The sequence below is a fragment of the Helobdella robusta genome, assembly GCF_000326865.2.
Source record: "Helobdella robusta unplaced genomic scaffold HELROscaffold_2, whole genome shotgun sequence".
NCBI lineage: Eukaryota > Metazoa > Annelida > Clitellata > Rhynchobdellida > Glossiphoniidae > Helobdella > Helobdella robusta.
Genome location: NW_008704083.1, coordinates 1,433,358 through 1,448,682, shown reverse-complemented (window position 1 = coordinate 1,448,682; position 15,325 = coordinate 1,433,358). Strand labels below are relative to the sequence as shown.

Sequence of the window (15,325 nt, the reverse complement as noted above, 5' to 3'; positions counted from 1 at the left end):
ACAAACCAACCAATCAATCAACCAACCAACCAATTAACCAACCAATCCAACAATCCACCAACCAACCAATCAATCAATCAACCAACCAACCAACCACAGATGTGGTATTTAGCGATGGAAAAGTTAGCTCCTATCTATTTACCGGAAATGTTATGTACACTGTACGTCTCTTATTATTATTGTTATTGTTATTATTATTGTTGCTATTATTATTATTATTATTATTATTATTGCTATTATTTTTTTACTAGATAATAATAGTGACCATGTGCTATAAGGCTCTCATTGAATGCAATGTATGGAATTCGGTAAGTTTAGTTTGCTTTTAATGAATGAATGAATGAATGGGTGAATGAATGAATGGATGAATGACTGGATGAATGAATGGGTGAATGAATGAGTGGATGAATGACTGGGTAAATGAATGGGTTAATGAATGAATGGATAAATGGATGAATGAATGAATGAATTAATTAATTAATTAATTAATCAATTAAACGATTTATCATTTGTTCATGCATTCGTTCAGTTTTTATTTATCCGTCCTTTCCCTAATCTATAGTTCGTCAATCCATCTTTTTACTTATTCATTCACATTCATTTAATCGATTGATTAATTAATCATCTATCCATGCATGCACTCATTTGTCCATGCATTCATTCGTCCATGCATTCATTCATTCGTTCATTCACTTAGATGATTCTCATACTGATCCATGGAAGCATCTTGATGTGGTTCCTCTTCTTTCCAATCTACTGCAGAATCTGGCCCTGGCTCGATGTCGCCGATGATATGGTCGGAATGGTTAGTGGATGGACTGAAGGAACGAACGAACGAACGAACGAACGAATGAATGAATGAATGGATGGATGGTTTGATGAATGAATGTACAAGTGAATGAATGAGTGAGTGAGAATTGATTGATGTACGAGTTCGTACATGTTGCGGACGGTATGATCGTAATGTTTAGTAGATTGAAATTGTCTGAAGGAATGAAAAAATAGATGAATTTTTAAACGACGAATGAATGAATGAATAAACGAATAAAGAAACGAACGAAAGAATGAATTAATACATGAACGAATAGATGAATGAACGATTGTACGATTTGCTGTTTTTGAAATGATTATTGGAAAAAAGTCTCCATCCTTCTTCTTCTTCTCCTTATTATTATTTTTATTATTTATTATTATTTTATTATTATTATTATTTGATGATCATCACCAGGACTACCAAATCTTTACTTCCGGGATGTTCTGGATCCTGCTTATGATCGTTCCATTTACGGCTCTGCTTAGAGATATTGTGGCTAAAATGTACTGTTATTATTATTATTATTATTGTTGTTGTTGTCGTTGTTGTGTTGTTGTCGTTGTTGTGTTGTCGTTGTTGTTGTTGCTGCTGCTGTTGTTGTCGATACTAAATTTTTTTATTTAACCTCTCTTCAGATTCTACAAGTACTACTATCCGATAGCGCCGGAGATGTAAGTCGATGAATTTCGACCTTTAAAATTATGTCCTTTGAACTTATGACCTTTAAGATTATGACTTTTGGGATTATGACCTTTTGGGATAATGACCTTTGGGATTATGACCTTTTGGATTAAGACCTTTTGGGATTATGACCTTTTGGGATTATGGCCATAAAAAAGATTTATTATGGCATTTAATGACGCATAATTATTATTATTATCATCATCATTTTTATTATAACAGTTTGTTATTATCATTATTATTATTATTATTATTGCTATTTTTTTTTCATTCAGCCAAAAGCCGATTAATTTCGTTAAGAGGTCTAGTGCGTTTCTAAATAGAGGCATATCTGAGAGTAAGTGCTGTTATTATTTTTATTATTATTGTTGTTAGTATTGTTAGTAGTAGTTGTAGTAATAGTAGTAGTAGTAGTAGCAGTAGTAGTAGTAGTAGAAGCAGTTTTAGTAATACTAGCAGTAGTAGTAGTAGTAGTAATCGCTACTGCTGTAGTCATCACTATCATCATCGTCGTCGTCGTCAGGTGTATCCAAAAAGCGAAACAAGAGCAAAACCAACAGCAGCAACAACAACCACGAAACTATAAGAATGGTCGGTAGTTAAAAATTATTATTATAATTATTATTATTATTATTATTGTTATTATTTATTATTATTATCGTTGTCGATTTTTCTTATTTCATTCACTTCAAGGTGAGCACAGAAAACTCTGTACCAGTTTGAAAGGTTGATGATGACGATGATGATAATGATGACGATGACGACGATGATGATCACGTGTAAAATTGTAATGATAATAATAGTAGTAATAATAATAATATTGATAATAATTAATAATAATTATTATATTTATTATTATGATAATTATATCTACAGTTAACCGGAAGTAGGGAATAGGAAGAGGAAGAAGATGGAAATATGATTGGACATTCAAAAGCATAATCATCGTCGTCGTCATCATCATACTCATATATATTTGATGTGACTATGTGGCATAGAGTTCATATGGATTTTTTGTTGTTTTTGGACGGTTTTGTTATGCTTTGTATGTTTGTATCTGTGTGTTTGTATGTGAGTTTGTGTATGTGTGTGTGTGTTTGTTTGTGTATGTGTATGCATGCATCTGTATGTTTATTCACCAATCAAATAAAAGAAAACTTTGTTACCCAATAAATAGGTTTAAACACACATCCACACACGCACACACACACACACTTTCATTAATATATTCATGACTTAGTTATATGACGCATGACGTAGTTAAATATTATTACTAAAATATTTATGTAATATTTAACTATTATTATTATTAATTGTTATTATTAATTATAGATACAACAACAACACACGTTTAGACGACATTTTTCCCGAGATCGGGGGTTGCCGTTTGGCTACCTATGATGAAACCATTGTCACTTCTGTCATCATAAGTAATTTATTTGGCTAATTTTTACGAAGGACGCCCTTCCTTACGCAACCACAGTTATAAGCGGTGGGCCTAGCCTTTGATGATCCAACATCACTCACAAGGCAGTGAGGGTCAGTTTAATGTCATAACCAGAATAATTATAGATAATTATTATGATTATATATATATATATATATATATTATTATTATTTTCATTTGGAAATCTTTATCCTGATTTGAGATTTTGCAGTGTTCCATATGTGATGAATTTTATTTTCTATGTTTCGTTTTTATCTTGTTTTCCGTACACCCGCTCATTCATTTATGTTCTCATTCATTCATTTATCGATCTATTCATTCATCAATTCATTCCATCATTCGTTCATTCATTCATTCGTTCGTTCATTCGCTCATTCATACATTCGCTCGTTGAATTGTTAAATGAACTCTCTTGAAAAATTTAGTTTATTTTTTTCTTGCTTAGCTTGAAAACGCTTCAATATTTTTTTCGAAAAAATTAATAATTATAATAATTATTATAATTACTTATTATTATTATAATTAATTATTTGTGCTGGATGCCATGACGTCAGGTTTTTAAAAAATATACACACTTCCACTATTTCTGTATTTAGACAGATTTAATAATTCTCTAAATGTGTGCATGTTTGTTTGTTCATATGTATGTTTGTATGTTTGTTTGTATGTATGTTTGTTTGTTTTTACGTGTGTATGTATGTTTGTGTGTGACTTGTATGTATGTATGTATGTACGTGTGTGAGAATACATATTTATGTATGTATGTAGGTCATTTTGTCGCTATTCAGCAGTCCAAATACATGTCTACTTATGAATAAATAGATAAATAAATAATATAATATATATACATTTCTATTATTTATTTTATAATTAATGATATTAACTAAACGTAGCAAATAATACCTTTCAAGTGTGTGTTTCCGTAGCTTCATAATCCTATTGTGGACCAATATCTTAAAAATGCACACGTACACACACACAGACATCATAAACACATACAAACATAGACATTCATTCATGCATGCATACATTAATTCATATATACATACATTCATTCATACATACACACACACATACATACATACATACACACACAAACTTCTTTGTTATCAAGTTAATAACTATCTGAGTTACATTTTTGTATTTCTATACATATAAATCTATCTGTTTATTTGACCTCTTGGTATCATTTTATGTTATTTTATTTTATTTCAAGTTTGTTAGTCGAATAGGAAATATTTCACCTCGTTTTAACTTTTGTTTGTTTCAATGTATGTGTGCGTGTTTGTGTGTCTGTTTGCGTGTGATAATAAATAACCGACTAACTCTTCATTTTAGAGTAACTTATTCATACTTTGATAATAATACTAATTCTGTTTAAATGTTAATGTTATAGGACATTTCTATTAATGTCATGTGATGACGGTTTCGTTAATGTCATTCAGTGTGGTTTAATGTCACAGTGTTTAACTCTTCCATTTCTTAATGTTATTTAATGTAACATACATTCATTCATTCATTTTCTAATGCTATTTAATGTAATACCTATCACAATGTTTTTGTCCTTTGAGCTATTATAACAATAATACAAAGTTCTTGCTAACAATTCACTGGTCTAGTTTTATTTAATCAATCAATCAATCAATCAATCAATCAATCAATCAATCAATCAATCAATCAATCAATCAATCAATCAATTAATTGACTAATAGATTGAACAATCAATCAATCAATCATAACCATTAAAAATTTCTTCCACCCAACATCTTTTTAATTAAACCATTTATTATCATCCAATTATAATTAGATTTTTCAAACCAACCAACAATAATAATAAAAATCAATAAAAAGTACAATATTATATATATATATATATATATATATATATATATATATATAAGGATATATATATATATATAGATATAACCATCACCTGCAAATTAAAGCAATGATAATAATGACGGAATAAGTATACATTTGAATAATTAAACACACGCACACACGTACACACACACGTAAACATACACGCACGTAAACACACAGCGTGGCAAATACACCCATTTATTTGTGAATAAGCAAGCAGAGAAGTTTAAAATAAATATCTCGCTGAAGGCCATCACCTTTTGGAAAAAAATATGACTGAATGAAAATCAAAGAGCTATATAAAGAAAATATAAAATTCCAACAACAACAACATCGTCAACGACAGCAACAACATCAACAAAAACAACAACAAAACATCAACAACAACATCCTAAACAACAATATCAACAATATTAGAAATTTACAAAAGAAAAACTTTTGAAGGCGTACACACATCGTCAAACAATCCCACAAACGTACATATAAACATACACACACACACACATACATACAAACATACATACAGCCATACATCTATACATACAAACAAACAAACCAACAATAAACATACAAATAGATTCATACAAACATGCATACACATAGACCAATACAAACGACGTTAATTAAAGATAGAGGAATAAATTCAAGAACAAACAGATCTATATTGGTATATAATGGTATATAATGATATATATTAACAATTGATACAACTCAGTGTGTGTGTGTGTGTGTGTGTGTGTGTGTGTGTGTGTGTGTGTGTGTGTGTGTGTGTGTGTGTATCGGTATGTATGTAGTATGCGTGTGTGTATGTGTCTGTACGTATGTATGAATGTGAATTTGTATGTCTGTGTGTGTAAGCGTATGTGTATGTGTGTGTGTTTGTTTGAGAATAGATGAACAACAAAAAGTAATAGAAAATATATGAAGAATTGACTGACTGACTGAATGAATGAATGAACAAATGAATGAATGAACGAATAAATGAACGAACGAATGAATGAAGGTAGATCTAATTACAATCAAGCCATATAAATAATGCTCTATACAATAATTGAATATATCATGAAAAAATAATTTATTATCATTACTATTAACTATCATCATCATCATCACTATAAATGAGAAAATTTAATTAATTAATTAATTAGCTAAAACAATTAAATAAAAACAAATTTTGCGAATGAAGAAAAGTAGTCAGATATATAGGCACTCAAAGAAGTCTTCATTATTTATCGCATGTTTATGAAAGATATAAACATACACACATACATACACACACACACACATATATATATTCGTACATAAACATATAATAGATATATAACAGATATATGGAATGATTAACAAATAAAGGATATATTGGAGTTGAAAAAAATAAAGATGAAAAATACTAAGCTATCTGAGTAGATACATACATACATTCATACACACATTCATTTATATATATATATATATATATATATATATATATATATATATATATATATATAAAAGCAAAATGCATCTGATTTAAACCACAGACAGACATTGATAAAGATAACAAAAACAAACAAAAAACAAATAAATAGATAGATCGACATGTAGATAAAATAATTGAATGTTGATACAATGGTTACCATAATTAAATAACAATCATTAATTAATTATTATTATAATTGGATAATTATTATTAATTAGACTGAGCGGAAGTTGTCGAAGGGGTAGCAACACCACAGAGGGCTGGGCCACTATCAGCAGCAGGTCTATAAGCAGCTGAACCACCACCGCTACTATTAATAACTTGGCCATTATTAGCTGAGTTGCTGTTGACAGCTGTGCTATTTTTAGCCACTACATTAACATAAACTGCTGCTGAGTTTGGTGACAATGTTGTTGTTGTTGTTGTTGATTCTTTAGTGTGCTTCTTTAGTAAACAAGTTGGGGCCTCTAGAAATGATGTCTGGTACGTCGGAGTTTTTGTTGTCGATGTTGTTGAGATGCTGTTGCTGCTGTTTTGGTTGAATTGTTGCATAATTTCATCCATGCCCTGTTTGTTGTTGTTGATGTAGCACAGGAATCCGCGCTGGAATAGGTGCAGATGTTTCTGGCAGACTTTAATCTGTGAGGTGTTGGTTGATTGTTAGGTTGGTTAATAGGCTGGTTGTATGATTGGTTAGTCATTTGGTTGGTTGATTGATTGGTTGGTAGGATGGTTGTTTGACTGGTTAGTCATTTGGTTGATTGATTGGTTGGTAGGGTGGTTGTTTGATTGGTTGGTCGATTGATAGATTGATTGGTTGGTTAGTCAGTTGGTTGATTGATTAATACTATAAGAATAAAAATACATGAGATTGATTTTACATTTTTATGAATTACTCTTAAATTTCTGTAAAATTTAACAAAAGAGAAAAAAACAGTAAAACATTTAAACAGCAGCAAGTGATTTGTACTTCCATTTACAGATACGCATGTGTGTGTGTGTACGTGCGTGTGTACGTGTGTGTGTGTACGTGTGCGTGTGTACGTTTCCTAAACATACCCTATTTTCATCGAGGAACTTGAGTTTGATGTTGAGATCATGATGAAGCCTTTTATACTTGGCCTGGTTTGGGAGGTGATCGTAATTGGAAATTATGTCTTAATGTAATTAAATTAAAATTAATAATATAATTGTTACTATAACAACAACAACGACAATAAAAAAAAACAACAAGAAAAAGATTAACTTGATGTTTGGTGAAATTTCTCTCTGCTTCTTGCAGTTTCAAAGTGTAATGGAAGTCTCTAGGTGAATCTCGAACTTTCTCAAGATAAGATCGATACGCATCGTACTTTAACCTGGAAATAATTGGTTGATTGACTAACTACTTCGTTCATTCATTCATTCATTCATTCATTCATTCATTCATTCATTCATTCATTCATTCATTCATTCATTCATTAGGGATCATAATCAGGAACATCTTCTACCTTGATGCCTCCAACTCCTTAACAGTGTTCAGCGTATCTTCGATGGTTGTATTGCACAATGTAGACATGCTCTTCAAGAAAACATTCAGACATACTGCAACGACGGTGATGATGGTGTTGTAGTTGGTTATGATGATGATGATGTAGTTGTTGTAGTTTATGATAATGATGATGATGTTGTTGTAGTTTATGATAATGATGATGATGATGTAGTTGTTGTTTATGATGATGTTGTTGTGGTTTATGATGATGATGATGTTGTAGTTGTTGTTTATGATGATGTTGTTGTAGTTTATGATAATGATGATGATGTTGTTGTAGTTTATGATAATGATGTAGTTGTTGTTGTTTATGATGATGTTGTTGTAGTTTATGATGATGATGATGATGTAGTTGTTGTTTATGATGATGATGATGTTGTTGTAGTAGATGATTATGATGATGATGATGATGATGTTGTTTATGATGATGATGTAGTTTTTGATCATGATAATGATTACAATACAATAACAGCCACAAAAGTCATACGTAAAACTAGTACTGCTATTAATACTTCTACTGCTGCCGCTACTACTACTGCTGCTGCTGCTGCTACTACTACTACTACTACTACCAATAATAATAATAACAATAATAATAATATTAATAATAACTACAACAACCCAATAAGGCTTCCCCATTTTTGGTCATTATTCTTTGGGTAGTTGCTGTTATGTTGAACTGGTCAGTTAGGCCATCCTCAAGATATTTGTGTGACAGGTCAGTCAAAACTTCACCTGTGATGGTGATGATGACGACGACAATGATGACTATAATGATGATGGTGATGATGAACAAACAAACGAACAAACAAACGAACGAACGAACGAACGAACGAACGAACGAATAAACGAAATACAGACAAACAAACAAGCTAACCAAGAATTTTCTGTGTGTAGATAACTTGTCCGTACTGTGTGTAGAGATGTCTTGCTAAATCATACAGATGTCTGTGCATGTGTGTGTGTGTGTGTGTGTGCGTGAATATATGTGTGCGTATATGTGCTTGAATATATGTGTATGCGTGTGTTGTGTGTGTGTATATAAAATGAGCAATACAAAAAAGATAAAACAAACTATACAAAAATGTGTATTAATTAATAAGTAGCAAACCAAATATGAATATATGGAAATAATGATGAAATAAATGAGAAAGAGAGAGAGAGAAAGAGAGAGAGAGAGAAAGAGAGAGAGACATACAAACAGACACATACATCCATAAAGACAAAGCAAACAAAGAGAGAACTACAGTAAAAAAGAAAGAGAACAATGAGAAAGAGAGAGAGAGAGAAAGAGGTAGAAAGAAATTTTCCATGTTAAATTGAATTAAAACACAGGCAGCCTCATAACTTCAGGCATGTTAAACAATCCCTTTTCATCACTTAATTTCATTTCATTTTACATACCTTTATGGCTCAATTTATTAAATTGCCAATTTGGTAATGATAAAAAGCTACACCCACACACCCATACATATATATATATATATATATATATATATATATAAATGGAGAGAAAGAGAAAGAGAGAAAGAGAGAGAGAAAAGATATATGTAATGTATATATGTAAATATTATGCCCTAAAACAAAACTAGCATACATCATATATATATGAATTATATGTGCAATATTAAATATAATTAGTTGAAAGCTCTTTCATCTTGAATATTAAATAAAAATAAACACATAAATAAATGTAAAAAAAATATACAGATGTGTGTGTGTGTGCGCGCGTGTGTGTGAGAGTGTAAATGCGTGCGCGCGTGTGTGTGTGTGAATGCGTGTGCGTGTGTGCCATTTAATGTTTGAGTTGTGTGTAATTAAAGTTAATCACACATCATTTAGGACTTATAAGAGTAAAAGAGAGCTGAAAGGCAGCAGCCCAAATAGACAGCAACAATGAGGATAGGATGATGATCCCTACCTAAATTGCCTCTGAGTGTCTTTGAGTGTCTCTACTTTTTTCTCAAGTTCCAAGTCTGATGTCTTTTGAGATCTGCCCAACTTCTCGAAGACAAATTGTTTGGCAAATTCGTATGTTTCAACTGACCATGATCTGTGTGTGTGTGTGCGTGTATGCGTATGTGTGTGTTGAGTTAAATTAAAAGCAGTTTGTGTTAACTGCGTATATAAATAGAAGCAATTAATCCAGTAACTGATACAAAATTATTCGAATATAAATAAAATAAATTATAAATGATAAAATAATAAATTATAAATAATGAAATAAAATTACTTTAAGGAGCTCATCGGGGTTGGTAGCGCTGGAGTAACATGCATGGTTGATGTGGATATAGTGGCATGTCTTCTGCTACTGTTGTTGCTATTGTTGTTGGCTGGTATGGTTGATGCTATCATTTGTTGGAATTGCTGTTGTTGTTGTTGTTGGGAGTTCTTTGGTGATTTAGGTGTTTCTCCACAGTCACCATCATCATCATCTTCATTATCCTCACCATTGTGACTATAATACTGACGACGCTGATGTTGATGATGACCCTGAATTTCACCCCCACTCAACTTAAAGTTGCCGTAAAACCGATTAGGTGATCCAGACCCAGCATCTCCGTCTTCGAGATCTCCCCCATCGTAATAACTGTTGCCACTTTCATCAATATAATAATTATTCTCTATAGAAATCGACCTGGGGAGCTTGTCTGAGACTCGATAATTTATAGTTTCTGAATCGTTGTCTAAATCTTCGTAGTCATCATTTAGGTTTAGGTCATAGAAATTTTGATGTATGTTTCGTGTATGTGTGTTGTTATGCAGCTGTTGGTGAGGACTAACTTCCCTGTTGTTGTTGTTGCTAATTAGTGCATGAGGCTGTTGTTGTATTGACATTTTGTTTAGTTTTTTTTTTATTAATCTTGATGTTGAGTGTTGACTAGCTTATAGCTGTGTTGTTGTAGTTCTAATAACTGTACATATAATTTTGAGAACTAGATGGTTAAAATTGTATTAAATTACTTTTAATGATAAATTTAATAAATAGTAAAATGAAATAAATAAGAAAATTATTAGTTTATAATTAAATTTTGAAAAATAATTGAAAATTGAAATTAAATTTTATTTTTTTTTATTTATATTTATTTATAGATTTAATAATGAATTTATTAAATAAAAATTTCATTACAAATTTTATTAATTATTGAAATAAATCATATTTTTGAGCCCAAACTAAACTTCTCTAATGGCTTCTAAATTCTAACGCTAATCTGATCCTAAAAATGTTTTAATTAGTATATGGTTTGGTAGTTGGATTTGGATTCACTCAAAAAACGAAAAATCAATAATTTACAATATCAATAATTTTTAAATAATCAAATTCTTAGCAAATAATTTAACAAAAACAAAACAAAATAAAAAAATTAAATACATCTTTCTCACCCTTTAATGACTAATTAGTGAAAATTCCCCCGACATTAAACAGATCTCTGGCCGAACTTTGTTTACATGAAACGTTACACAAAACCGTTTCGTCCCTAAACTTTACGACACTAAAAACGCAGAGTGGTAAAAAGTAGACGCCATATAGTAAAATTTTTATGTCACCTTAATGGAAGGATAATGCGATCTAATGTATTTCCGCCACTTTGAGGTTTTTTGAGGAGAAGAGAGAGGTAAAAAAAAAGAGAGAGAGAGAGAGAGAGAGAGAAAGAGTGAGAGACAGACAGACAGGGAGACGAAGAAATAGAAAACATTGAGAAAAAAATAGAATAGGGTTTGATTTTAAAAAGCTATTAAAATATTGTCATTGAATTTGACATGTGTAGCTAGGATTGCTTAATTATACAGTTGCTTGATTGGTTCATAAATTTACGATTTTTAAGAGTCCTTGCCAGAAGTGTGAAACAAACCATCGATCTATCTTTGTTACTGGAGAAATTTTTCCTTTTAAAAATCCACATTCATCATTCTACTTTTATTCTATTATTTTATCTATCTATCTATTTATATTTAACCACCACCATTTAATCAATATAAATCTCAATGGAATGTTTTCTCTTTTCAATGAACCTGTGATGTATATCTTGCACAGATCTTCCAAGCCTTTTTTTTAAATTCACAAATTTTGTCTTTCGATTTCAAACATTCACAAATAACGTTAAAATAAAATGAACGATTTAACAACCGACTGTTAAAAAATGAACACCAAGACGGCTAGCTAGGTAATAAAATGGGGAAAAACCTGAAAAGGTTCGTCAGTGAACATACTGACTAGTTAGTTCATTTTCACATCTTAAAAAAGCAATTAAAATCATGTAAAAACAACCGGCAGGCGGTCAATTAAACAAAACATAACAGATAACTCTCTCTCTTTCTCTTTCTCTCTCTCTCTCTCTCTCTCTCTCTCTCTCTCTCTCTCTCTCTCTCTCTATCCGTTTTAGAACCGTACTACCTAAACCTAAACGAAAACTGTGAAAAACTGACAATAAAACGAGAATGAAAACTGTCAGAGAAGAAATTGAAAAGTTAATTGGCAACAAAAAATAATGTTCCCATCCTTGCAGAGACCATTTATTACTTCTTAGGTACATTACACTACACGGGCGTCAAGATAGTCTAGTGGTCAAAGTGTCTAGTTTTACTGTCACAGAGACCGGATTCGAGCGCGAAGAGACCCCCGCCTGTTATACATGTAGGGATATGTGTGTGTGTGTGTGTGTGGAATGCGTAGGTTCATGCGTATTCATACGCACTGTGCCTTGTATATATGTTTAAGTATATATAGTTTTGTATTTTGCCTCTAACTGTCTGAGAAGACGAAGCACATTCCTACTTGGCTGTCAGGTTCGCGAAAATGTTGGAATATTGTATTTTTTGTATATACTGACCATATTTTTAACAATACTGTATAAAATATGGTTTTCTCCCAACGTATCTGTATGTATATATATAGGTGTATATATATATATATATATATATATATATATACACACCAATATATACCTTTATATATGTATGTATGTATAGCAAGGCGAAATAGACAACTATATAAAGTTGATGTTTGCCATTCTGAAAGATTTAAAAGGTTCCAAATAGAACTGTTTGCGAATGAAAAAAAAGGTAGATTTTGTTAGTGTTTGTGTTGTTGTTGATATTTTGTTGATGTTTCTGCTGTTGTTGTTGTTGGTGTTGTTTTTGTTGTTGTTGTTGTTGTGGAGATAGATTTGAAATTTTAAAAAAGATTTTGGTTAATAAATAAGACGACGTCAATAAAGAGTTTCAATGAAACAAAGATAAAGACAAAAAGATAATAATAATAGTAACAACAACAAGATAACAGCTCAAAAGCAACATCCCAATCATACTAATCATTTTAATCATCATTGTTGCCAACAATCCCAGCAACAACAACATCAACAAAATGATCAACATCAAGGGCATCGAAAAGAAAGCGAAAGCAACAACAACAACAACAACCACATCCATATTTAATATTAATAATAATAACAAATACAAATAATAATAACAAATAATAATAATAAATAATAATAACAATAATAATAATGTTTAATTGTTTTGCCTTTGCTACTTTAAAATACGTGCGTCTGGTAGGCTTTGTCAGTATAGGATGCCGAAAAAATAGGGCAAAAAGGTATTATTATTATTACCATTATTAATTATAGTTATAATTACAATTATTATTTTTATTATTATTATTTTATTATTTCCAAAAGGATAAATTTACGGCTTATAACTTTGTTATGAAAAAAAAACTTTGAAACGTTTTAATCGACAAATCCACATTTTTAAAGCAATTTTTTGTATTCGGCGTTTTTGATTTATTGCCTGTCACACGCGCACACATGCACATACACACACATCCACACACACCCACACACACACACACAAATACACTCATACACATACAAACATACACACATACATATTTTTTACTCTACAATTATTAAGTGACCAAAAGATTGGTTGATGGATGATGAAACGAATGAATAGGCAGCTGAATATAGGAGAGAGAAATAAAGGAAAAGAAAGAAAGAGAGAGAAAGAGAAATAAATAGAAGAGGAGAGAAAAAGTGTGTGTGTGAGAGAGAGAAAAAGAGAGAGAAAGGTCCATAAAAAAGAAACATTTAAAAATCAAAGTTTTCTGACTAAACAGTTATTGGTCACAAACATGCAACTTCAGAGGCATAAATATTGGCGAAACCCCCCAAAAACACACATATACATGAATACTAGTATACACACAAACACAAACATACAAACACATAAACATACCAACACGCATACAAATTTTGTGAACAAACATAGACACATATATACAACCATATTTTCATTCTACTCCTTAGTGCTTCGCCTTTCCTTTTCCCGCCATTTTGCACCGGCCGCCATTACTACTCCAAATGTGGAATCGATTCAAAAAATAGATTTTTTGAAAAAAAATCTTATAGCGCTGAACACAGTGCGATTTTGAAAATGTTAACAAATTTGTTCGTCAATGTGCTGGCCGTTCGTCTAGTAGATGATTTGACTATAAATTTAAAAAAATGTAAAATCAATGAAATCGTTCGTGCTGACGAAACGAACTCTAAACAAAAACATCAACAGCAACAACAACATCGCAACAACAACAACATCAACAACAACAACATTGCAACATCAACAACAACAACATCAGCAATACTCTCACAAGGTTTAGCACTGCAGTTAAAGTCACATCCATAACTAACCAAGCTAACACTGGAGAAAAAACGCCAAAACAAAAACATTAGTAGTTGTAGTAGCATAATAGTATTAGCAGTAGTATTAGTAATAGTAAGTAGTAGTAGTTGTTGTAGCAGTGGCAGCAGCAAAAGCAACAACAGTGTTTTTATTATTATTCTTATTATTATAATTTAATTATATAAACCCGGCCTAGATTCTCCGGATTCTAAGAAATAGAAAGCTGACGGCCAAAATAATAATAATAATAACAATGACCAATACTGTTGATTCATTTATCTGACGGGGGTTCCTAGAATAATGATAATGATACCATCATCATCATCATCATCACCACCGTCGGAATCATCATCAGTATCATTTCCCGCTCTTAACGCAATGGCCGCATGTTCAAGAATAAAAGCATTGATTAATGTATCGTTGATTTGGTTCTTTCTAATGACTTCAACGACAACAACAACGACATCAGCAACAACAACAACTATTGATACTGCTACCTTCAACACATCAAATACAGTAACTGCAAAAACTACAACGACATCAACCTTAGCAACAACATTAACAAAAACCTCATCAGATACATTACTATCTCGGACAACAATAACAACAACAACAGAGGCAACAACAACAACAGCAACAACAATAGCAACAACGACAACGACAACAACAACAATAACATTCACCGACATCGATTCGACCCGTATAGATCTTACAACACTGCATGCAAAACGATTGCAAAATGTTGAAGAAGGGTCCAACCTATTTACATTACAAATTTATAACATTAACAGCAACATCAACAACAACAACAACAACAGCATCAATAACAACAGTAGCAACAACATCAAC

At 31.3% G+C, this 15,325-nt stretch overlaps 2 protein-coding genes across 2 annotated transcripts in view; one reads left to right on the top strand and one right to left on the bottom strand.

Moving 5' to 3' along the window:
• The window catches only part of HELRODRAFT_160036 (hypothetical protein), a gene marked incomplete at both ends in the record, with an annotated part of 3,273 nt that extends 881 nt beyond the window's left edge, over positions 1-2,392 (top strand). Inside the window, 7 exons of the mRNA XM_009017057.1 lie at positions 252-308; positions 698-805; positions 1,229-1,317; positions 1,450-1,485; positions 1,771-1,832; positions 2,019-2,086; positions 2,372-2,392. Of these exons, the coding sequence (XP_009015305.1) occupies positions 252-308; positions 698-805; positions 1,229-1,317; positions 1,450-1,485; positions 1,771-1,832; positions 2,019-2,086; positions 2,372-2,392 (441 nt within the window). The remainder of the gene's footprint in view (positions 1-251; positions 309-697; positions 806-1,228; positions 1,318-1,449; positions 1,486-1,770; positions 1,833-2,018; positions 2,087-2,371) is intronic.
• Positions 2,393-6,801: 4,409 nt separating this feature from the next.
• Positions 6,802-9,781, bottom strand: HELRODRAFT_151577 (hypothetical protein; the record flags this gene model as incomplete). Its single annotated transcript, XM_009017056.1, has 7 exons — positions 6,802-6,903; positions 7,324-7,386; positions 7,511-7,622; positions 7,755-7,848; positions 8,414-8,530; positions 8,673-8,743; positions 9,717-9,781. Coding segments are annotated over 7 exons (624 nt in total), but the record flags the coding sequence as incomplete, so codon positions are not given.
• Positions 9,782-15,325: the final 5,544 nt, after the last annotated feature.